Source organism: Hippoglossus stenolepis, chromosome 18, assembly GCF_022539355.2.
Source record: "Hippoglossus stenolepis isolate QCI-W04-F060 chromosome 18, HSTE1.2, whole genome shotgun sequence".
Classification (NCBI taxonomy): Eukaryota; Metazoa; Chordata; class Actinopteri; order Pleuronectiformes; family Pleuronectidae; genus Hippoglossus; species Hippoglossus stenolepis.
In genome coordinates, this window is record NC_061500.1 from 18,165,939 (window position 1) to 18,188,861 (window position 22,923).

A 22,923-nucleotide genomic window follows, 5' to 3' on the forward strand; every position below is an offset into this window, starting at 1 on the left:
CACAAAACTAATACAAAGAGACACAAAACAACCACAGACACACAAAACTAACACAGAAAGACAAAAAACTAACACAAAGACACACACAACAACCACAAAGACACAACACAACCATAAAGACACACAAAACTAACACGAAGACACAAAAAAACAACCACAAAGACACACACAATAACCTCAGAGACTCACATAATGACCACAGACACAAAATGACCACCAGAGAGATTCACAAAATGACCATGAAGAAACTAAATAACCACAAAGACACACAACACAACCACAAAGACACAAGACCTTCAAGACATAACAACCACAAGGAAATGGAAAATGTCAACAAAGACACAACTCTGTGTCTGAAAAGTTGTTTTTGTAAAAAATGATACAGTGAGTAAGCCCTGAAAACTTGCACTGGAAATGATAAAATTGCAGTAATTCGTCCATTATTAGATATTTCTCTTTGAGTGGGCAAAAAGAAAAGAGATGGACCGAAAGGAAATGAAAAGACAGAAGACAGACAGAGGAAAGAAGAACAAGAGCAGAAAGAGCAAAGGACATGACAGGGAGATGAAAGAGAGAGGGAAGTAGGAGAGGTATGAAGAGTGGAAGATTTTTGTGGCAAAAGGAGGAGGAGAGGAAAGACATGGGAGAGGAAGGAGACAAAAAGACAGAAAAAGCAGAAGGAAAGAGAGGAAAGGAAGAAGAAAGAGAGCGAAAGGTGGGAGAGAGGAGAGAGTAAAAGGATTAGGAAAGATTGCAATGCAAGACGGGGAAACAGAACTGACAAAAGGAAGGAATGAAGGACCACAGGAAATGAGAGAGGCAAAAGTAAGGAAGAGAAAAAGAAAGGACGAAATAAGGCAGAGGAAGAGAGAGAGAAGAGAAAAAGACAAAAGTGAAGAGAAACAGAGTAGACAGAGAAAGGAGACAGACGCAAGAAGAGAAAGTGACGAGAGAGAAAAGGGAGAGACGATGAGAAAAGACTGTGACACACTTTGGACTGTGGGATGAAGCTGAAGAACCCAGAGAAAATTTTAACTCAACAGAAAAAGACCCAGACAGAACCAGGATTCAAATCAGGGACCAAAACACTGCAGCACCATGATACCCAACCTCATCTAACCCCCTTCCACACATGCATGTTACATGTTAGGACTATTAGACCCCATCAGACAGGAATAAGATACTTACATGCAATGAAAATAAATAAAAAAGGAGCAACACTTCCAGTTATTTTACAAAAACTCAATTTATTGTGCAATGACAATATCTCGGCTCCAGTGAAGTCCATGTCATTGTAGGAAAACTGCATGGCAAAAGGAAGCAGTGCAAGAAACTCCATGCACAAGCATCGCTCAAGGAGGAACAAACTAACCAGAGGATTTGACAGTGTGAGCGTGTGTGCTGTGTGTGTGTGTGTGTGTGTGTGTGTGCTCTTGTACAGCTGTCTTTGTGAGGACCAGTTTGAGTCTACAACCTACGGAATGAGGACATTTAGGGAAAGTAAGGACATTTTGGCCGGCCCTCACTTTGTGACCCCCCCCTTTAATGGACAGTTTGGGGGTTAAGACTTGGTTTTAGGGTTAGGGTTAGAATTAGGTTTAGGTTAGGTTAAGGGTGAGGGTTAAACATTTAGTTCGGATTGGTAAGGGTTAGGATAAGGGGCTAGAGAATGCATTATGCCAATGAGTGTCCTCACTAAGAAGCTGTACAAACACGTGTGTGTGTGTGTGTGTGTGTGTGTGTGTGTGTGTGTGTGTGTGTGTGTGTGTGTGTGTGAGAGCTCTTCTCCAGTCCTGTAGCTAATTTTAAATATGAAGCCAAAAAGTGACAAGCAGTCATGGAAATGAAACAAAGAATAAAGGCAATTAGATTCAAGTAAACAAACATTCGCTTCAAGTTTGATAATTTGGTCAAAAACAAATAAAAAACAGCAACTAACAAAAAACATAAAATCTATTAAGTATAAAAACATGAAATAAATACATTACTATGCCATGGAAAAACATTTTAAATGTTGATGAACACAAGAATAAAAATGGCAGTGATATTTCCCAAGTGGAAGGATGTCTGTGCAGGGAAGTTTATAATTGCTCACATTTAAACTGAAGCTTAGCTGATTTAAAAATCGACACCTAAATATGGCAATTAAAATGTATCATATCATTCTGTGTGACTAAAAAAAGTAAATGACTTTACAAATCTGTGTATTTCTAAAAATAGACTTTGAAATATCTTTCCAACATATAAAAAAATATCCCAGAGTAATAATCCATACATATAAAAATGGTGCTGTGGAGTTACTGTACAGACGGGGGTGTTATGGCACAGATAGAGATCGAAGGACAATCAGTGCTGTGTATAAAACCAAGATACTAAGTAGTAGCATCTGGATGTAGAAAGACAGACATTGCTATATGTTGGCAGAGGAGCGGAGGATGTGGAACCTCTTCAGAGTCATGCGGAGGGATCCCAGCTCACGATTCACTCTCTCCAGACGATTCTCTAAGGCCACCTGAGGACGACAGTCAAGCAAAAATTCATTGGCTCATTTTCTTTGGCATATTTTTGTTGACCTTTGACCCGATCAGCTCCTAAATACTGGTCATAATTTAATAATACACTGATATAAAACAAAGAAAAGCAGTCAGTTTGACCTTTAAACTTGAAATAGGACTTAAATCATTTATATACTAAAAATGTTGAGCTCTAATTCAAAACCAGACAGCATGGTGTTATATAAAGAATAATCAATATCTGAATTACCTCATCTAACCTGGTCTGTAGACTCACTCTACCGCCTGCTCCAGGCATCCGGCTCAAAGCTGCCTCGATCTGCCCAACACACACACACACACACACACACATACATACATACATACAAAGGTTAATCACTTATTACCAAAAATAATTACATGATGGCACACGCATGAAACACTTTCACTGGAATCATTGTATTAGTTGGCTGGAAAATGTAAGTGTTTTTGTGTGTGTGTGTGTGTGTGTGTGTGTGTGTGTGTGTGTGTGTGTGTGTGTGTGTGTGTGTGTGTGTGTGTGTGTGCGTGTGCGTGTGCAAACATCCCTGTACGACCAGAGTGAAGTGGAGATAGGAGGTTGTCGATATGAACCTTCTAAAAATAGAAGTAGTGGTATAAAAACAATGAAACCCCTGTTACATAAGAGATGAGGTGAGGATTAGGAGCCTGTGAGTCAGAGATGCAACTCTCTTCACACTGTGCCACTGCACAGCCCTTTCAGTTAACTTCCTCTGCTTGGTTAAAAACACATACATAAATAGATGTCCTGGTTGACAAGTGGAATGTAATCTCGTGCCCCTCACAGATAAGACGCTCACCTGTAGCTTCTCCTGCGTCAGCTCGTCTAACAGTTTCTCGGCCTCGGTCAGTGAGCTGAGTTTGTCCAGGAGTGGGGCTGAGTCCTCGTAGGTGTTCCGCAGGTCAGACACACCACAGGCCCCCTGCTCCTCCCAGCCCAGCTGGGAGTTTCCATTAGGTGGGTTCATGCTGCTGGAGGAATCGGGCTGGCGAAGGTCTGAGAGACAGAAGAGATGATTAATACCTTCTCACAAGCAGATATTTACACTCAGATTCAGACTCAGGGGCCACTTCTGTTAGCTATACCCCGCTCCTAATTACAAACACCATTCAATGTAATGCACTTCAGAACAACACCATCACCCACTGTCACCTCAACAACAAATGTAAAGTAGAATCATCACTAGAGTGGCTGGTTCACTGTGCTCCGAGTCCCAAGGCCACTTAGTACCTTCACTTTACATGTGGTTTACTAGTAAAAACCAGTGCTCACAACATGGCAGATGATTCTTTTCAAATAATTATGTTATTACTTCACCAAAAAACAATTAGTAGCATCAGACAGACATTGATATATTATTGTTTTTTCTATTTAGATTTTGAATATATTACCATCTTTTCTGTCTGTGGAGGTAAACTGGAGTCTCTTCCTGGTACCGCTGCTGTGGAATGAATGACGTCTCTGCTCACCTCGGCCATTAAACCTGTAGATGACACACAATGTAATTATTTACTTTAACAAGTGTAATGGTTCCACTTTTGTGTTTTGGGCTTGTTGGACATAGATTTTTGATAAAACTCTTGCTCAAGAAGCTGCAGCTCTGCCTCTAACCCTGACTCACTCGGGCTTGGGCTTCAAACTGAGTTCTGTTGGACCCACTTTGCATGTTCCGATACCGATACCATTGGAACAGCTGGCTGTGTGTGAGTGATGTGTGAGAAAGAAAGTGCTGCACCTAGATGCACAGTATGGATGTGTGTGTGAAGGCAAAACTGTACTGTAAAGAGCTGGTCCTTAAGACTAGAGAAGCTCATTATAAATACAGACCATTTAACATTTATTTAAAATCACCACCAATGATAAATTCCTCTACCAGCACCTCTTAAAGTGGTATTAAGATGTCAGATTCTGTTTGTTAATCTGTAAATTAGTATTTGTTCAAACTGAAATTCTTATTCAAAGGCCGTAATGTGAGGACGCAATGTGCAAAAAGTACAATCCAGCTGTTCCCTCAAGGAATGCAGGCGTGGCTTCTGATGAGACCCTGCGCGTCTCTTACCTGTTGTGCAGGTGTTGCTCTCTTGGCATCATGTGAGCAAAAGCTGTGGAGTAGTTCTCAGAGGGGCAGCGCTTAGGGCTGGACTTGGCAGACAGGGGCTGGAGCAAAGTTTCTCTCTTTGCTGGAAGGAGGAGAAAAGCACAACTAAACTTAAATAAACCAACACATTAGAATTAGAAACTACTTTCTCTGGAGAGTTAATAGAGATCCAGTAAAATGTAAAAAGAAACAGTCTCGCTTTTGTTGTTGATTTATTCAGTATGCTCCATTCATGTTGCTAAGATACAAACACTGCCTACAATCTCAGTCTCAGTCTCTAGTGCTGAACATACAGTTTTGTATATACTATTTATCTGGCTCAAGGTTTATTAAAGCCTTTAGAAGAAGGAAGTTTTTGCAGTTTTCCATGTTGATCTCCCTTTTGTGGTGTGGATGCAAATTCACACAAAATATATCATGATAAAAAGTAAATGGCTAAACGTCTCGTCAAAAATGGTGCATTCAAACCTCCACAAGCAATCAACTTCAAGTTTTCCATAAACACGGGAGCTGTTGTCAAATACATTCACAGAGAAGTAGAAGTAAAGATTTAGACGTAAGGTGCGTGGGAAAGGACGGGGTGTACATACGGGGTGTAGTTGTGGGTATGTTTCTCTGTGCTGGAGGAGGCAGTGAGGCGGACCTGTGGCCCTCTGGAGACAGACTCCTCTGAGCCCTCAGCAGAGCTGCTGCTCTTTCTGCTCCACTGTGGCTTCTTGCTGCTCCGCCTCCCTCAGCTTCGACCGCAGCTCCTCCAGGTTTAACCACCTCTCGCTCCTGAATTTGCTCTTTGTGTCGCCGCTCAACAAAACCCACAGTGGCCCTCTGACTGCCAACCCCTGCAGAGACAAAGGACACAGACATACTTAATTAAAAAAACAAGTGAATTAAAGCTTTATTTGTAAAGCCTCATAGGGCTTAACAATCTGAAGGTGCAACAACCTCTTTCCTTAACACTAAACTAGGGTGAGGAAAAACTTTTAACCTTTTTAACCTTTTAACATGCTCATTAAAAATAAGAAACATCTCCAGCTTTGCAATGATTGACCACTCTGGGCTCATAGAACAGTGTCCTGATTCACTTCCAGCCATTCAAAACAAGGGCTATGATCCCAGACTAAAAAAACTCAGTGCAGCCATTGTTCCCTTCTTCTTCTGCTGGTGAGACTAAATCTATACCACATTGGAAGCTGTTCGTTTTTTATTTCCTTAGCTGGATGAAAACCAAGCTTTGGTTATGATACTCTAAAGATTATAAAAAAAATTACATTAATTGAATAATATAATATAAGTCCTGTGCAAATTCTGAAAGTATGAAATATATAACAAGAGAGTTTTCTGTATGTGCAGACTGGTTGCACTGGTTATAATGATAATGACGACTGATCTTACCCTATGAATTATGGTTAATCTAACGAGTTGAGTCTGGTGAAGTCTACACTCCATGCGTCGTCTACAAGTCCACACAAATTTGACTCCTATTGATTTGGTGGATTGTGGATTAGAACAGCACTTAAATACTTCTCATTCACAAACTCAAGTATTTTCAAAATTTCCCAAATTTTCCAAACTCAGAAAGTATTTTCTATCATAGTCAACTCTTTATAATATATAGTATAATTTGACTTAAACACCTTGGTATCTCAAAACCTTGGTACATACAACTGTGTCTTCCTTCCTGTAGCAGTAAGACTTTACAACCAGCTCTGCTCCAAGTAAAACTACATGCACCACCACTATGGACTGTCACTTTAATATTCTCAACTGTGCAATATTCACTATACTATACTCATTTGTAAAAAATTCTGTGCAATATAAACCGTTATGTGCAATCCATTTACTGTACATATTCTGAAACAAAATATATTTCTTTACACTGTATATACCGGTTTAATCACATTCATATATTTTTTTCTATATATTGTTGTATATTTCTATTTCTTGATACTCCTTCACCCAAGTACTGCATGCTACTTATGTGTTGTCTTCTGCTGCTGTAACATTGCAAATTTCCCCATTGCGGGAATAATTAAGGACTTCTTATCTTATCTTATCTTAAATACATTTGTGTTAGAGCTGTGTTCTGACCACAATTGGATCACTGGCTCTTAACAGCTATTTAAGTGTTTAAGTGTACACTGTAACATTAGTCAAACTGAGACACACAATCTAACAGTGGTTAGTGGTCAGTCATGGTCAAGACACATGACTGACCAAAAGTGTTAAATTGAATGTTGTGAGTGTGGCAGCGCCTCTTACAGGGGGCGCGGCTCTCTGTGGCTCTGGTCTCCTCCAGCTCTATCAGGGCCCTCATCATGGGCGTCAGGGCGCAGGATGTCTGCATCCAACCGGTGTCCCGCTGGCTCTGCTCCTGGTGTCTGGTCTGAGGCAGAGACTGTTCACACTCTGGGGGAGATCCACACCTGCAGAACAGGATCACAATAAATCACTCAAGATCTTTACCAACATTGGCAGAAGACACATCCACAATAATAAAAACTTGCCTCCAGCTCCCATCTGCTGAGGGGGGGTCCACAGAGCTATCAGGTCCAGATGATTGATCATTTAGTATGTATGGCAAATTCTTATGGATAATTGATTGTTTAGTTTGAGAGATCTGGGATTTTCTGCCGCTGTTCTGCTTGTCGGATAGAAGACACGGTGACTTTCTACGGGTGATGTCTGGTTCCATGTTGCTTTTACTGGGTGACAGCAGCAGGTCAGGGTGGTGGAAAAGGCTGTGGACACGTCAAGAGGAAATATTTAAACCACATTTAAATTCCCTAGATCCAGATATTTATCTGGATCCGCACCAAGATACACACACTCATGAAGTTCAGTTCCCTAAGCATGCCGGGTTTCATTAATGAAGATCCAGGAATTACTCTCTGAGAAATCAAGGAAAATGTTGAAAAACACCCTATCTCACAATGTTAAAGAAAAAGAATGAAAACCCTGAAGCTGCCCCACGATCCGGATCCACACCAAATTTGTATGGGTTATTTTTTGGATCATGCCACCCTATGTAATAGCTATGTAACTAACAAACAAGCGAAGACAAAAAGAGAGGTGACAGAGGTAATTACAAATGAGCCTAATATTGAAACTCTGATATGTAGCAAGAAGTAAAAGAGATGAGATGAGATCAAATGACATACGATAAGATAAACCTTTAATAGTCCCACTCCAGGGAAATTTGCAAAACACCCTAGTATTATGTGAACATGCAACCTTCTGATCTGAAGTCAGAGAAGCTACCACTGGGTCACATGGTCTTTTGGTGCAGCTGGAGACAAGTGGTGCAGGCTGTGTATTCAGTTGTGTTCTTCAGTTTAAGATGCAGGTGCTTACCCAGCCCCAGAAGGTTGTGCATTACTGTGAGAAGCATAACGGGCCCTGGACTGGTTCTCATGGTCCAGCTGCTTCACCTGAGACTCCAGCTTGGAGGTCAATCTGAGGGGAACGACACACACATGGTCACAAGATTACAAAGTATGAGGAGACACGTGACTAATGGTTATTAACTGAAAAAGTTAGTGACCCCTTCACAAAAGGCATAAAACATACAGATAAAAAATAGTTGCAGATTTGCAAATCTTTAAAAAGATATTAGTGTAATAAAAATAAATAAAAGTCTTCTGGAAAACGGGGATACTGGGATTTCAGGTCTATATGGGATGTTGAAGAAAGCGTTATGGGAAACAACAGATATTTGGATCTCAGCAATTTAAAAAAAACTTTACAGGGCTATATATGGAAAGCTATTTCCTAATACTGACCCTAGCTGCCCTCGCTGTAGACTAGAACCAGCCACTCTATTTCATCAATACTGGTCATGCCCTTAACTGTCAGATATCTGGAGTTCCATTTTTAGATGTTTCTCTAAGGGGTTTGATTCGATTTTTTAACCTTGCCCCCTTATGACTATCTTTGGTGTTTTACACACCCAATCTGATACAGTAGCATGACCAACTCTTATGGCTAGATGGATCATCTTGCTCAATTGGGAACATATTTTTTGCCCTCCTATAATCATTGGGGTAAGAGAATGTTTGGTAAGAGAATTTTTTGGGCGGCCTTAGGCTGAAGAAACTTAAATTCAGCTACCATGAAAAACCAGAATGATCCAACACACCCTAGGCTCCTTTCAGCCGTCTCTTGAGCCTCTCTCTTTCTCATTTTCTCTACCTCTATTTCTTTACCTCTCCATCTTTCTCCCACTCTGTGTCAACAGTACATTCATGAACTAATGGGTGTGATGTGAATCCCTCTGGATGCTAAATGAAATGTATTCACTCATTTATTTTGGTGTTTTCCTCTGTATTTTATTTTATATACTTAACAGTCCAAAATGTGTATTTGTTTGCTTTAGTGATTGTCTGTTTGTATATGGGTTGTTCCAGTTACACTCAGAAAGGGTTTCTAAAAAAGTCTGTGAAACATTTATCATTCACAAAAAATATTCTTTAAACTTCATCTTGTCACACCTTGTTAATTATATAAAATCCGTCTGACACCGAAGAATGAACAGGAAACAAAAAGCAGGTTTCAGGTCTAGAGATACAGCATTGATCTGTGGGCTCAAAGCATCCTGGGGCATTTCTCCTCTATGTCCTCATGAATCAGTTAGCCCTGCTGAGAATCTCTCCTTCTACACAGTTTAATAATTTGACCCCAAGACGACCTTTATCCCAACACTGTCTTCTGTAGATTTTAAATTCTCCACTGCCATTATCTGGCTCTAATTTGCTTCTCCTCTTTTAGATTGATAAGTCTTACTAACACTCTCCAGGTGATTCTCCCTGGTTTTCACTTTGTGACTCGATTCAACTCTTGAGGTGAAAGTGTTCTCGCAGATCTTGCTGCAGTGTACGTTTTCCATATTAACTGTCTCAAATTCTAATACTGTGTTCTGCTCTCAGACTGACGGGATGCCTGGAGGGAGCTTCATGTCACTGTGACTTTCCCGATTTACGAGTCTTTTCAGGCTGATGTCTGAAGCTTTAGTGCTCTGCTCTGGCTCAACACAAGAGAATTGGCTAAATGAAAACATTCTTCATAAAATACTGTCCCAGCTGGACCTGTCTTTTTCACTTGTTTTCACGGTCCTATGACAATAAACGGATAATTGTCAAGTCAGCTTGAACACTGTAGTAACTAAAGGAAAGAGTCACTTCTTTCCTAGTTTCAATGTGTCTGGACCTCTCCAGCATTTGTACCTATGGCTGCCAGACTGCCTTCTCTCCACATGAGTTATTTCAGTGCTAAAGCCTTCCTGTGACACAGATCTATTGATGTTCTGCGAGCTGCTGCTTGATATCTGTCCGTAAATTCGCTGAATCGACTTTGAACATTTCATCAATGCTGAGTCCATGCGCTGCCTCCTTTAGTGCCAATTTAAAGCAAGAGCTGATACCGCAAAGGAAAGTTGCTGTACTCGCAGTACTTTCTAGAGCAAAGACACCATTATTAGACTCTATTGATGAATTCTCTCTATCTCGCTTCTGTCGACTACGGTCCACTGCACTCCTTTTTTCACAAAATTGATTGAGCCAGCTAAGGACAATCTGACAGTTATAGACCTGATGCCAATAACCAGACTACAGCTATGAGGTCACATCTTTGTTATGAGTTCTCTTTTCAAAAAACTCAGCAAGACACTTTCGAGTATAAACCCATAGTTCAGCATTATTCAAAACCTTTAACACTGGATCTGCTCAAGACATGATATTTTCTTTTTGAATTTCAACTGATATATTCAATCAGTAATGGTAAACAGGGAAGTTAACGTTGTTAACGCCGTACAGATTAAACATTTGAAACATAATGTTTCTTTTTTGTGCTAAGCTAAGCTAGGCTAACCATCTCCTGGCTCAATCTTCACATTTACCAAACAGACATGTGAGTGGTATTGATTGTCTCATCTAATATTTGACAAGAAAGAAAAATTATGTATTTCACTAAAGGTCAAATTATTCCTGCAGGGCTGCAACCCTCAAACACCTGTACAAGTACATCACAAAATGTTAACCAAGGAGAGCAGTTGCATTTTGTGACCCTTTACTGATCGATGTTTATGTAGTTGTAGTCATCAGAGAGAGAAAAATATTTAAGCAACTTCCCACTTCATTGGACTGAGTTTAAACAGTTTAGTGATATGACAGAAACAAAGTTGTTGTTACATGACTGTTTCGGTATTTACCAGAATGGAAGAACAAGAACCAGAAAAGAGATTTGATAGGAACCTGAACTGACGCACAGGATACAATACAGAATGCATAGAATTCATACAAAACATCTGCTCACCTCTTCAGTTCAGATATCTGATCATTGGCATCAACAAGCTTGTTCTCTGCAGACACCATCTTGTTCTGTGGATACAGAAATGTTATAAGGCTGAAGAAAGACATGACATATTAAGAGGCGATTTTCTTCAATACATATTTGAAGGAAAACCTGATGATAACACTAAATCCTGTACGTACATTAATTCCAGGAAAAGAACCATTACCTTCACTCCCTCGTGCTGCTTCATCATAGAGTCATATTCTCCGAGCAGCTGCGGAAACAAAACAGAGAACCTTATTCAGGTCGGGTAATATTTGTGTTGACAGAAACTCAGGGAAAGAATATGGATGCAAAAATTCCACCAGGGACATGAACTAAGAGGCAAGTTAAACATAATCCGGATATGTTTTTGTTATCTGGTTTCACTGAACGTAACATCGTCTGTCCTGGAACATCTCTACTATCAGGCAAATTCAATCATCTGGCTATAAAAACACTGGCAGCAACATCTTCTGAATGAATCAAGTATTTCATGTGATATGGGAGGAAATGTTGATACCTGCAGCTTAATTTGGTTACTACGAGATACTCAAAGTGACATTTAACAAGAAACCAACATGATCACATGACTAGAATATTTCCAGTTATTCAAGTCGGGCTATGAATATAATATACATAAGCATATGACTTTTATTTAGGTTATTACTGAGTAATTATTTTAACATTTTTGTCTGATGAAGTACAAACTATTGCATGTGATGCAGATTGAAAAGAGGTTAAGCAATGTCAGACTGTTTGTGCTGGTTGAGTAGAAATGAGAGAAAATAGTTCACATCTGATGAGCGTAGACTGACAGTGTGTGGATCCTTTTTAGAGGCTTACGTTCTCATTTCTGAGCAGCTGTGATAGAATAAGAGTTAAAAAGGCTCTTTCCATTAAGCTTGGCAACATTTAATTAATTCTAAAGTGGTTCACATCGATATTGAGAGCATTTAGAAAAATTAGATTGAGGCAGTCTTTGGCAACATCTCACACACACACACACACACACACACACACACACACACACACACACACACACACACACACACACACACACACACACACACACACACACACACACACTCACACACTCTCTCACACACACACACACACACACACACACACACACACACACACACACACACACACACACACACACACACTCACACTCACACACACACACTCACACACTCACACACACTCTCACACACACTCTCACACACACACACTCACACACACTCACACACTCACACACTCACACTCACACTCATACACACAGTAAATATGAGTCAGTCATATCTGGCAATATGATTAATATAATTAGATCCGTATTGGAGTATATACCAATCAAGCAGATGAATCCAGAAATGGAGGAAACTCTAACCCACTTTTCCAATTACAAATGAAACCCCTGTGTTCAATAAACATATACTTCAGGATGAATACATCGGCTTGATGATACCAATGTAGGGGAACTAATATATAAATACAGATAATGGATCAATAAAGCATTTCTGCTTGGGAAAAAGAGTTTCTAATTCCTATCTTTAGAATGTATTTAATTAGCTGGTGATATGTAAATGTGTCTCTGCTTATGTTCTGTGCCTCAGCCCAGTCAGACTCACATCCTGCAGCATCGTGTACTCTCTCGTCCTCCTGGCCTCCTTCTCGTCTGCCTCTCTGCAGGCTTTCTGTGCTGCCTCCTCCAGCTGCTGTACGTGAGACTTCAAACGCGCTGTCAGGGCGTCCTTCTCTTTGCCCGAGCGTTTACTTTCTTCTAGCCGCTGCTGCAGAGATTTCACAGCAGCGCCCGCGACAGCATACCGCTCTGGCCATTCTGCCTAACAACGACAAGTCAAATCCAAATTAAGGGATGGAGTGAGGGTTAAATATTGATTTCATTGCATTAATAGATTAACATTAAAAAGATGTGAAAAATATTAGAGGAAAAGACACCTAATGTACAGGCAGATCAAAAACTACATGAATTGGATTTTATTTTCAGGCATAAGATATCAATCTTTTTTCTATTTACTCAGGAAAAAAATGCGTTGGTTGAATAGAATACTTTTATCAGTACATTTACAGCCACACTTATATTACAGGAGCATTTTGCTATCTTAATGAAAGAATCGCAGTTCATGAAAATGAAGTATGAAAAACATTTATGGAATGTTACCAGTTTTTTCTCCAGCGACCTGTTTGTTGCCTCTACTTCTTTAATATGACTGATGGCCTCAGCCAGAGCCTTTTCTAGATGCTTGCACCTGTGGATAAACAAACATCAGATTAATGATGAGTTATGAATGGACTTAAAGCAGAGGTAAAACATCATGCTGGACGAATGTGAGGTCCTTCAGGCCTTAATTGCAGTATTTATGAGTTTGAATAATGGTAATTTCTATCATTAGCAAAAATATTTACATGTCTGCAGTATTTCTAGGTCAGCAATCAAACTTAACTCATGTTTTGCTGTTTATAGAGCAATACATTTGTACATATGGACCTCGAAAAGAAGAGGTTGACAAAAATATTAAGGTACACTTGCTTTTTCAGCTTTCAACCATGTGTCAAAGCCTTTATCAACTGACTTTTTTCAGTGGTTTCTATTTTTTGTGTGTTACGTTTCCTTTTTTGGGATTATGCTGTTTAGCCATATTTATTCATGTTGTATATTTTATATTTTGTATATTTAGGGAAAAATACAAAAGGGTTACAAAAACACAAACCTCTCTGTGAGCGCCTGGTTGCTCTTCTCTAAATCCTGGGGCAGATCTCTGAGTTTGAGTTTGTCTCTCAGAACTTGGATCTCAGACTCATAATATGCTTTCAGATCAGCCACATGTCGAGAGTGCTTCTCTCTCAGGTTCTGCCGCAGACTAAGGTGAAGAAAAGCAGAATAAAAGAATGAATCTGATTAAACCGTGTTGTCGTTAAGCCTGATGACGTACCATGTGACAGCAATACATAAAAAATAAACAAAAATCCAGTGACTGCAGCTGATGTGTGCTACACTCACAGAGACAGGACTACAGGATCCTCTAGTGATGAAGCTCTCTCCATGTGGGGACTGGCTGCAGGCCGCAGATTAGCACCAAAGGCTGAACAGGGCTTCAGGGTGCTGGTGTGGGTGTGACTGCCCTCTTCCTCGCTGGCTAAACGAGCACTGGCTCTGCGTTGCTGGTTGGTCTTATCCTGGGAGGTACACTCGACTGCCCGGGATGCGTTTCCCCACAAGCTTTGCATTTTGGAGTAAGGAGGTCCGGCAACTGAAACACTGGAGGTGTCAGAGATATAGTCTGTATCTCCAGGGTTGGGACTACACTCCACCATGCTGTCAGGGGAAACAGGGGTCCTGACTCTGGGGTTGATGTGGGGCTGAGTGGCAAATGAAGGGCTGCTGAAATGAGATGGTGAAGTGAAGCCAGATGTGCATTCTGACTGCCGCGTGTTCACTGCTGGGTCCAACGTCAACACCTGAAGTGGAAAGAGGGAGCGTATGAGTTACAGGGTCAGCCGAGGACTAATATGTTCATCCACACTAATGCGTCGCATTTTCAAAATAGCACTTTAAATCTAAAACGATCTTCATCAACACAAGTCCCAGTAATAATTCCTGACACATGCATATCACATGAGCATTCACATACACTGGGCAGATTACCGTAATGTGGATGTAGACTAAACCTCTTTCTTTTTCTTTGGTCTCAAATTTAATTTAAAACACATCACAGAGAGCATGGGTGACATGATAATCCAAATAGCAGAAAGGATAAATGATCATTGTTGTTTATAAGAAAGTTAAGCAGACAAATAAATAAATATTAATATAAATATCTAAATCTGAAAAAATATAGGAAAGAATAACGTGCAGAAGGTCTTTTTAATAACTACTAAATGAATAACTTCAGAAGCAGACTAATTGTCTTCCAATGTCAGTCATGAATAATTAGTTGTTGGGACATTTAAAAAAAACTGTCTTTATGGATATGAAATCTAGATTAGATCAACAAGTTAACAGTTGTATTTTCTTGTTTTTGTTATCATAATATCTCTGATTTACAACTTAGCAACTATGGTTTGTGTGATAAGCTAAATAATCTTCCAATGATTCCCTAGAATTAATGTTTAATGTGTTTTCTTGATCTTTACAAAAAAAGCTTCTGGTGTACTCCTCTTGATGCCGAGGACTAAATAGACCATGGATGTACGAGTCATGTGAAATACCTGTGGTGACGAAGGACTAGACATAATAGAACCTTCCCAGTCTGAGTGTTTACAGTCTGTTCTTTGCTTGTTCTGATAGATCTCTCTGAGAGACGGCCCTCGCTCCTGAGGTGGAGTCTACAGGAGACAGAGAAGAGCTCATTAACACAGTTATATATACAAATCACACAATCAGCGTTCTATTTACAGGGAGGACAAGTGGTATATCTTTTAAATATTAAACATTCGCCTCGCTGGATGTGCTACATGAATATTTTGGATCAATTATGACTGAGTGATCATGTCTGTGATAAATGTTAGACTAGTTTCTTTAACTCAAAAGGGATGGCAAAGTTTAGACTGATAAGAATTCAAGTCAGCAGACAAACAAAACAGAAAACAATAATATTTTATAGTATTTCTATGTGGGGCTCCAGAAGGGGTAAGAGAACAACCTTTTAGAGCATTAACAACATAAAACATAGCTTTTTTTCCTATTTTAATTATTCATTTATTTATTTAATCTTATCTGCAGTTTATTTTTTCTGCCTTTTCCTCTATCAATTTCAGCAATATTTAATGAGTCTTATTGCCAAGGAATGTTCATGTTGATGATTACGTTTTTAAAGTCACTGTTGAATCAGAAATATAAGTTATAAATAAATAAATAAAACAAATTTTGAAACAGTAAAAGTAGGAAGTGAAATCTGGGATCAACAGCTGCATTAAATAGCTCCAGTGACAGAGACAGAAGGGATTGTGGGACATTGCTTCATAAGTCTTAGGTGCGTACGGAGAGTCCAAATAATCTCCTTTCCTAAACACTATTCCCTGACCCCAATGGAATATGTCCCGGGGTCAAGGAAAGATGTGAAGGAGAAGCACTGTGCGGAGAAAATCCGATTCCCCTAGTACTCTGCGTTTTAATAACTTTATAACTTTATTTACAACAGAAGATACGCACAAAATGTACGGTACTCTGTGCTGTAGGCTGTGCGCTGACAGTTATAATAAAGTTTCCCGTCCAACATAGAATAACACATCCAACTCTCAGGAACAACAGAACAGATTTAATTGAAAATGACGTGGAGAAAACCTTATATAAGTGGAGAAAAAAATGAATTGTGTCCATTCCACAATCAGGGGGTTGAACTGACTACTATAGTTCAGTTTTTTTATATTTACTTGGGTGTGTCCAGTTGTAACTACGAGGTTGTGTCGCTTTAAATGTTGATGCCACAAAGAATTGTGGGGCAGCATTTTCTCCTTCCCTTTCATAAAGCATGGTCCGATGTTTCCGATGCTACAGGAGATAAGTTGGGAAGCATTGAAGCTCCTTTCCCTCATAATTTAGAGAATTTGAACAGCAGGTTCCTCATCAAAATTGACTCTTCGAAGGCACCTTCAGTGTCAAGGAGAACTGTGGTATTTTACTTACAAGACTCATGGATGCCTCTTGCAGAAGGTGGTAAGCGTTGCTTTCAAAGCTGTCGGGTAAGGGCCAATACAGGTCACTCTCATGCAGACGCCAGTAAGTGAGGCCTACGAAACAAAGTCAAATGCAGTGTGATTTCATGGTTTTTCTACTGTATCTTTCAAAGGCCAGACCCTATGATAAACACCCAAAATGAATGAATGAATCTCTAAACTTTTTAGGTTTAGAGCAACAGTTTCTCCACTCTTACTACCACACTGTCTGACTTGTATGCAAATGTACCTGAGATCTGTTTCAGATGTAAACAAAAATAGCTTTAAAATAGGTGTTGTTCTTATCAATTACTCTTGTGTAATTTTATAAAAATTCCTAGCTGCAGTTTATTTATTCCTTTATTAACTTTATTAGCTTGCATTTAAAAAGTTTCATGTAATAAAATAAAATAAATGAAACAAGCAATGAAAGTAGTAATATAATCATTCACTGAAGCAGTGGTGAGGATAAATAAATAAATGAAAAAGCGATTGTGCCAAACTGGTTCACAGTCTACTGATAAAAACATAACTAACAAAGACAAACATCCCATTTGAGGCTATAAATGAATTAATATTTCCTCATGATAAAACCCCTCGCAGCTACAACAGTGCCATCCTACTGTGACTTGTTGTAATTGCATTAAGACTTTCAAAATACTGCAAAATCCTATGTTGTTTATTATATCACTGTCACATTGTCACTGCTTTCATTACACTGCCCAAGCCTTGTTGCTCTGTGTTTGATCTGAGTCAGTGAATTGTCACCTGATGCTTCAGACATCAGGCTGTCACTCCTCCTCAGGGGAAAAGTGCTGGACGACGGCCCAGTCGGTCGATGCTGAAACCCAATAGAGATGAGTGGATTAAAATCAGCAGCCAGAATGTTATAAGGACAACCACAACAGACATATGCACCAAAAATAAATAAAAAAACTACAGATGCAGGGCAGTGATGTACACAAGCCAATGTTTTTTTTTATTATCTCTACTTAATCTTATCTGTCCTAGAAGTGCAGCTGTTAGCACTTGCTGAGTCGTACCTGGTCCTGGGAGTCTGCGCTCTCCAGGGGGTTTTGTCTGTTCGGTTCTCTGGAGCTGCATGGCTGCTCCTGGAACTGTGAGATTTGGCACGAAGCTTCTCCTGCTTTGCTTTTCTTGGGCCTGAGTTTCTGTCTCTGGGCCCAGGAGGTCAAAGATTGGCTGGTGCTGCCAACAGAAGAGGTCAGTGTCAGTAGAAAAATGATTCCTTAGGAACAATGCTGACTTAATCATAGCAGAAAGATAACCCGTCTTTAGAAGTTATGGTCAGACATACCCAGAGGTTCTTGGCTGGTAGACTGATCGATTAAGTTCCTCCACTCCAAGAGGCCTCTCATCGGGAAAATCCAGCTGGCACCCAATCGCAGTTGTCTCTGTGGCTTGCTGGAAGTTAGAGGTCCAATGGTGCTTCTCCCTCCCTTGATTGCCATCCTCATCTTCCCCTGGAGACCCAGCAGGTTCCATACACGGTTCCCAGGTAGACAGAGTCCCGTATCCACTGCTGAGCATTGTAGTTACCCGCTCCTCCCCCTGGTTGGCGGTTTCTGATCTGTGCAGAGGAGGTGAAGGGGAGCTAAAAGGAGTATGGGCAGGAGCTGCCAGTCTGTCATTGTCCCTGGGCACGTTTTTGGTGACTGTGTGATCCCTGGAGATTAGGGGGAAAATGTAACCCTTTGTGTCAGTAGTAGTTTTGGTCACTAGAGTTGGAGAGAGCTCTGTTTGTGGATGGACAGTGGCCTGGCGGTTCTGGAGCTGGACCAGAGCCTTAATTTCATCCTGAATCAACTGAGAAAAAGAAAAGCATGTCATTCTTTTACTGGATGAATAAATACTTCAGAGTAGTCGATATAAGAGGACATGACAAAACGAAAGCTTACCTGTATTTGGCACTGGTATTGTTCCTGCTGTGCGAGTATCTGCTCTTGGTATTGCTTCTCAACCAGCTGAAATAGATGCAGCCACCGGCCCTGTTGCAAGAAAAAACAGAAAGTTTGACATTCTACCACAGAAATACACTGTCAGTATATACTGACATTCAATGTTTGCCTTTTACAGGGTTTTCATCTTTATAGTGAAGGGCTTACAGATTACACTGGACATTTAGCGTCACTGCAGGCCGCTTCACTCCTCTGCTGCGCTGCAAGTTGTCTGCAGTGTGTTATACCATTACGGTCCACTTCTCATAATAACATAAAAGATCCTAAGAAGTTTTGTGCCGTTAATTCAAATGTGAAAAGAAACAATAAGAGCCAACATATAATTTATTATGTATCATTATTTGAATTAGCTTTATCCGTGACAGTGTTTCTGAGGCAGCTATGGCTTTGAAGGAAGAGCGGGTCATCCACTAATCAGAAGGTCTGTGGTTTTATATATATACAGTAGCGCTGTATGAACGTGTGATATGAATACATGACCTGTGGTCATTAAAAATAGAAAAGCACTTTATAAATTCAGCTCATTTACCATTTGCTTCCTCCTTACATGACATTTTAACAAATTAGCTCACTAGACAAAGCCACCTGTCCCTGTCAGTGACTGAGAGTGGGACAATGGTGATCTGCATTAAAAATAAATATATAATTCCTAGACCTCTTGGACCAGGGACTTGCATGTGATAAAACTAGGTCAACCAGTCATTCTGTCTCTTCAATGTCAACTGTTCAATAAAAAAAAGGCAAAAACTCCCAAAGAATCGTAAAATTTGCAATTGTTTAACTTTGTAATTATGTGCCTGCACTATATGTGTGTATTAGGTTAGAGGGAAGCAGCTGTGCTTCTGATACAAACCCCCACCAGAGAGTAGAGAGGGAGAAGTGATATAGAGAAAGAATATGGGTGTAATTCACATGATAGACAATTTAATAATCTGAAAAAAATGTGTTTTCCCCCGGTGTTTTAACTGAAAATATTTAAGCCTGATAATAATATTAATAATAATAATATTAATCTTTATTTGTATAGCTCTTATCTAAACGAGGTTAAAACGTGTTTCACACAGAAGTCCATGGCAAAACAAAGACGAACCATAATAGGAAAGTGCCAAAACCTCAGAGTTGTCTGTTCCCTACAAATCACACCGTGTGTCTGAGTAGATCAGCTGTGGGTGTGTGTGTGTCTGTCTAACTTACTGTCAGGTGTGATCTGCACAAAAAAATAAAAGTGACAGCTCAGAAATGAGGTTGCCAGCTGCCACAGCAGCTAACCCCCAACTGCACTTTCCCCATCATCACTTATCATCTCATCTGCACTTCCTAACTCTTGCATTCCAGGCTCTGTGATATCTTCCTACCTCACAATCCTTCCAGATCTCAGGGTCCGTCTCTCCACTGCTCTGGATCTCCTGGACCAAAGCCCTAAGGGTCTCGAGGGAGCTTGGGTTGATGAATGGGAGGTTCTTCCCTTGTTCGAATGCTTCCTTTGTGCTCAGACACAGACTCCTGCAACAAAGTCATATATTAATATCAAACTGCATGCCCTAGTTAAGTATTATAATACATGACAAAAAACATAGATACATGCATCTTTAGGTCTTCAGATTAAATATCAGACTAAGAAATATGCTGTGGAGCTTTCTGGAAGTCATCATTATTTAAAAAAACATCTATTTATCAAAACTCTTGCAAATACTTGATGGTGCAGTGACATTTTGAATCTCTCTCTCTCTCTCGCAAGTCACATCTCTGAGACCTTAAATACATTTACGGTATATATTCTACACCTAATCAAGACTTTATAGCATATTGCATCTCCCGTGACTCTTTAAATTTGACTGATAGTCATTAGTGTTTTTCCACGTCTAAATTTTTATTAAATTTGAATCAGTTTCCTGTGAAGTTCAGGAGAATTCATAAAACTATTAGAGTGCTCCTTCACAGAAAATACATTCAAATTTTTATGATTAAATTGACTACCATTTATATGTATATTCAGTATTATTCAGTGGATTTTGTAAAAAAAAAAAAGCCACATATTCTGATGCTCTGAGAGCTGCTTTTCTTAATCACATGCAATTGCACACTAAATATGAATGTGCAATAATTTGGGGGTTTTACATAAAATACCAAAAATGGCTCTGCCAAGTTGTGATGGACACTTTTTCATGTTTCATCGACTAAATGATTAATTGCAATGAAAAGCAAAAAAACAGATCAATAATTTCAATAGTTGTAGCCCCACCGTCTACAGTGTTATATTTTAACTTTGCACAGAGAAACCATTGTCTTTTTTCCTATAAAAAATGTGGTTTGTGTATCTTCGGCTACTGCACCTGATCTTGTTGCATGCTGGTGTAATGAACACAGGTCTGTTCTCCACAGTGCCTCCTGTTGTTTGGGAGGCAGAGTGTCTGTCCTCTGAGACGGCCAGGCCCGAGGCCGATGTCCCCTCGGAGGACAGCAAAGAGGTCTCACTCTCCTTCCCCCCATCCCCGTCAGCACTGACATGGCAATGGCTCAAAGCCCCTGAGCTGGACACATCCTCAGAGATACTGTCATCTGTGGACATGTTTATGGGCCCATGCAGGGGGGGTCAGTCTGACAGCTAGAAACAAAGAGGGGGGGAAACAAAAGACACTCAGCATCAGGAGAGTTGGGAAAGTAAATACATTTGCTTGTGTGCTGTACTGAAATACACTACTGTATTTTCATTTTCTGCTACTTAATATTTTGACTTCATGACATTTCAGAGTGAATGACATATTGTACTTTTTATTTACTTTTTACGGCACTATATCAACCTGACAGCTTCAATTACTAGCTGCTTTACAGACTCAGAACATGTTAGGAACTTTCAAAATATGATGCACAAAATGTATGACCCAACATTATATAGAAATTAAGCTTGAACAAGTAAATAAGTCAACGATCAAAAAATAAATCACCAACTTTTCTGACAACCAATTAATCTATTTCATGCACAAAAAAACTAATATTTCAGATTATTAAAACTGAAAGTTGACGAACAAAATAATTTGTGTCATGTTGTACTGTGAGTGATCCACCTCAAAAACTTGCATAATTATACTTATCAAACCTGGACATAACAAGAATACTCCAGTAACTCCTTTATTGTTTTCCTTTACAGGTCCAGATCAAAAACTACATACACACTTGTAAAATCTGGACAGAATAACAGGGAGCAGAAAGACTGTTCACAACATTGTCAGATTTTGTGAAACCTTTACACACAAAAATGGAAATTCCACTGCTGTTACCTCCAGCGAGACCACGTCAGAACAGGTCCAGATCAAACACTCTTTATCTAGACTTGACAAACCTGGACTAGATTAAGAGGTAGAGCATAAAGACTGTGTAAAAATACCATTTCCGAGTTACCATACTCCAATATGATGCAATAAAGAGAGATTTCATCTATACCACATCAGAACCAACTAATGCACCCTAACTTGTCATATCTGGTCTAAATGAACCCAGAGACTGTTTAATGCACAGCTTCAGGGTTACATTACCTTTATTGTACTCATTGTTCGCTTCTCCTTCCCTGCCTATGATGACCTGCCATCAACATTCAACAGTTACAAAACATAAACACAACCAAATCCACACATTTAATCGAATGTGTCAACGATGCACATCAGCATCCACGTCTCTGTCCCCTGTCCTGCCACGACCTGTGCTTCCTGTCTGCACCCTGTGTGTTATAAATGACATATGACAGTCCAGCTTTGATTGAATAGCTGATTAACGTAGCCACCATTAGTGCAATCAACATAGACACGTAGCATGTTAGCATCTGCTGCTGTTTGGACTATTTAACAAGAGCTTCTGCATTATCTGATTTAGCTTGGGTTAGCCCCAGGTGCTCCAGATGCTGCAGACGCCTCTGGAAGCCCGGGTTAGTGAGTCAGTCAGTCACCCTGCTAACCGACCTGACAGCCACAGCCACCACTCGCAGCCCATACGAATCGTTAGCTCGCTAGCCAAGTTGAGCTAAGTTGGTGTATTACAGGTTAGTAAGCGCAGCGTGGGCAGTGAAATGGAAACACACACACGAGACTAAACGCGGCACGACAGAGGATGGAGCGCCAGGGGGAGCCTGCGGAGAAGAACGGTCCCCTACCCGTCGACTTGTAGCATCGTTTCCTCCATAGCCCTCCGGGTGGACACGTTAGCTAGCTGCTCGCTGGTTGGACACTGCACTGCAGAGATCTCCGGCCGCTGTGGCGTTTACAGCCCGCCACGCTATTGGTCAGAGCGCGATTAAAA

General features: G+C 40.1%; 1 protein-coding gene across 1 annotated transcript; it reads right to left on the bottom strand.

Annotated features, from left to right (window-relative positions):
- Positions 1 to 1,227: 1,227 nt before the first annotated feature.
- Positions 1,228 to 22,886, bottom strand: LOC118125758 (M-phase phosphoprotein 9). The gene is made up of 24 exons (XM_035184708.2): positions 22,778 to 22,886; positions 20,967 to 21,238; positions 19,989 to 20,136; positions 18,574 to 18,663; positions 17,973 to 18,481; positions 17,698 to 17,863; positions 17,423 to 17,495; positions 16,626 to 16,729; positions 15,209 to 15,325; positions 14,001 to 14,458; positions 13,711 to 13,860; positions 13,161 to 13,248; positions 12,607 to 12,822; positions 11,163 to 11,210; positions 10,958 to 11,022; positions 8,003 to 8,104; positions 7,156 to 7,389; positions 6,911 to 7,074; positions 5,242 to 5,490; positions 4,613 to 4,733; positions 3,945 to 4,036; positions 3,353 to 3,549; positions 2,764 to 2,832; positions 1,228 to 2,512 (listed from the first exon to the last, which is right to left on the bottom strand). Exons 2-24 carry the CDS (start codon positions 21,200 to 21,202, stop codon positions 2,411 to 2,413), a joined length of 3,798 nt encoding a protein of 1,265 aa, XP_035040599.2. The 5' UTR covers positions 21,203 to 21,238; positions 22,778 to 22,886; the 3' UTR covers positions 1,228 to 2,410.
- Between the last annotated feature and the right edge of the window lie 37 nt (positions 22,887 to 22,923).

Excerpts from the sequence above, each read along its gene's own strand:
- LOC118125758 (XM_035184708.2), bottom strand. The coding sequence starts at position 21,202 with ATGTCCACAGATGACAGTATCTCTGAGGATGTGTCCAGCTCAGGGGCT. Across the intron at positions 14,459-15,208 it reads CTAGTCCTTCGTCACCACAG|GTGTTGACGTTGGACCCAGC; the intron begins GTATTTCACATG and ends TTTCCACTTCAG. Across the intron at positions 8,105-10,957 it reads CAGATATCTGAACTGAAGAG|ATTGACCTCCAAGCTGGAGT; the intron begins GTGAGCAGATGT and ends CGTTCCCCTCAG.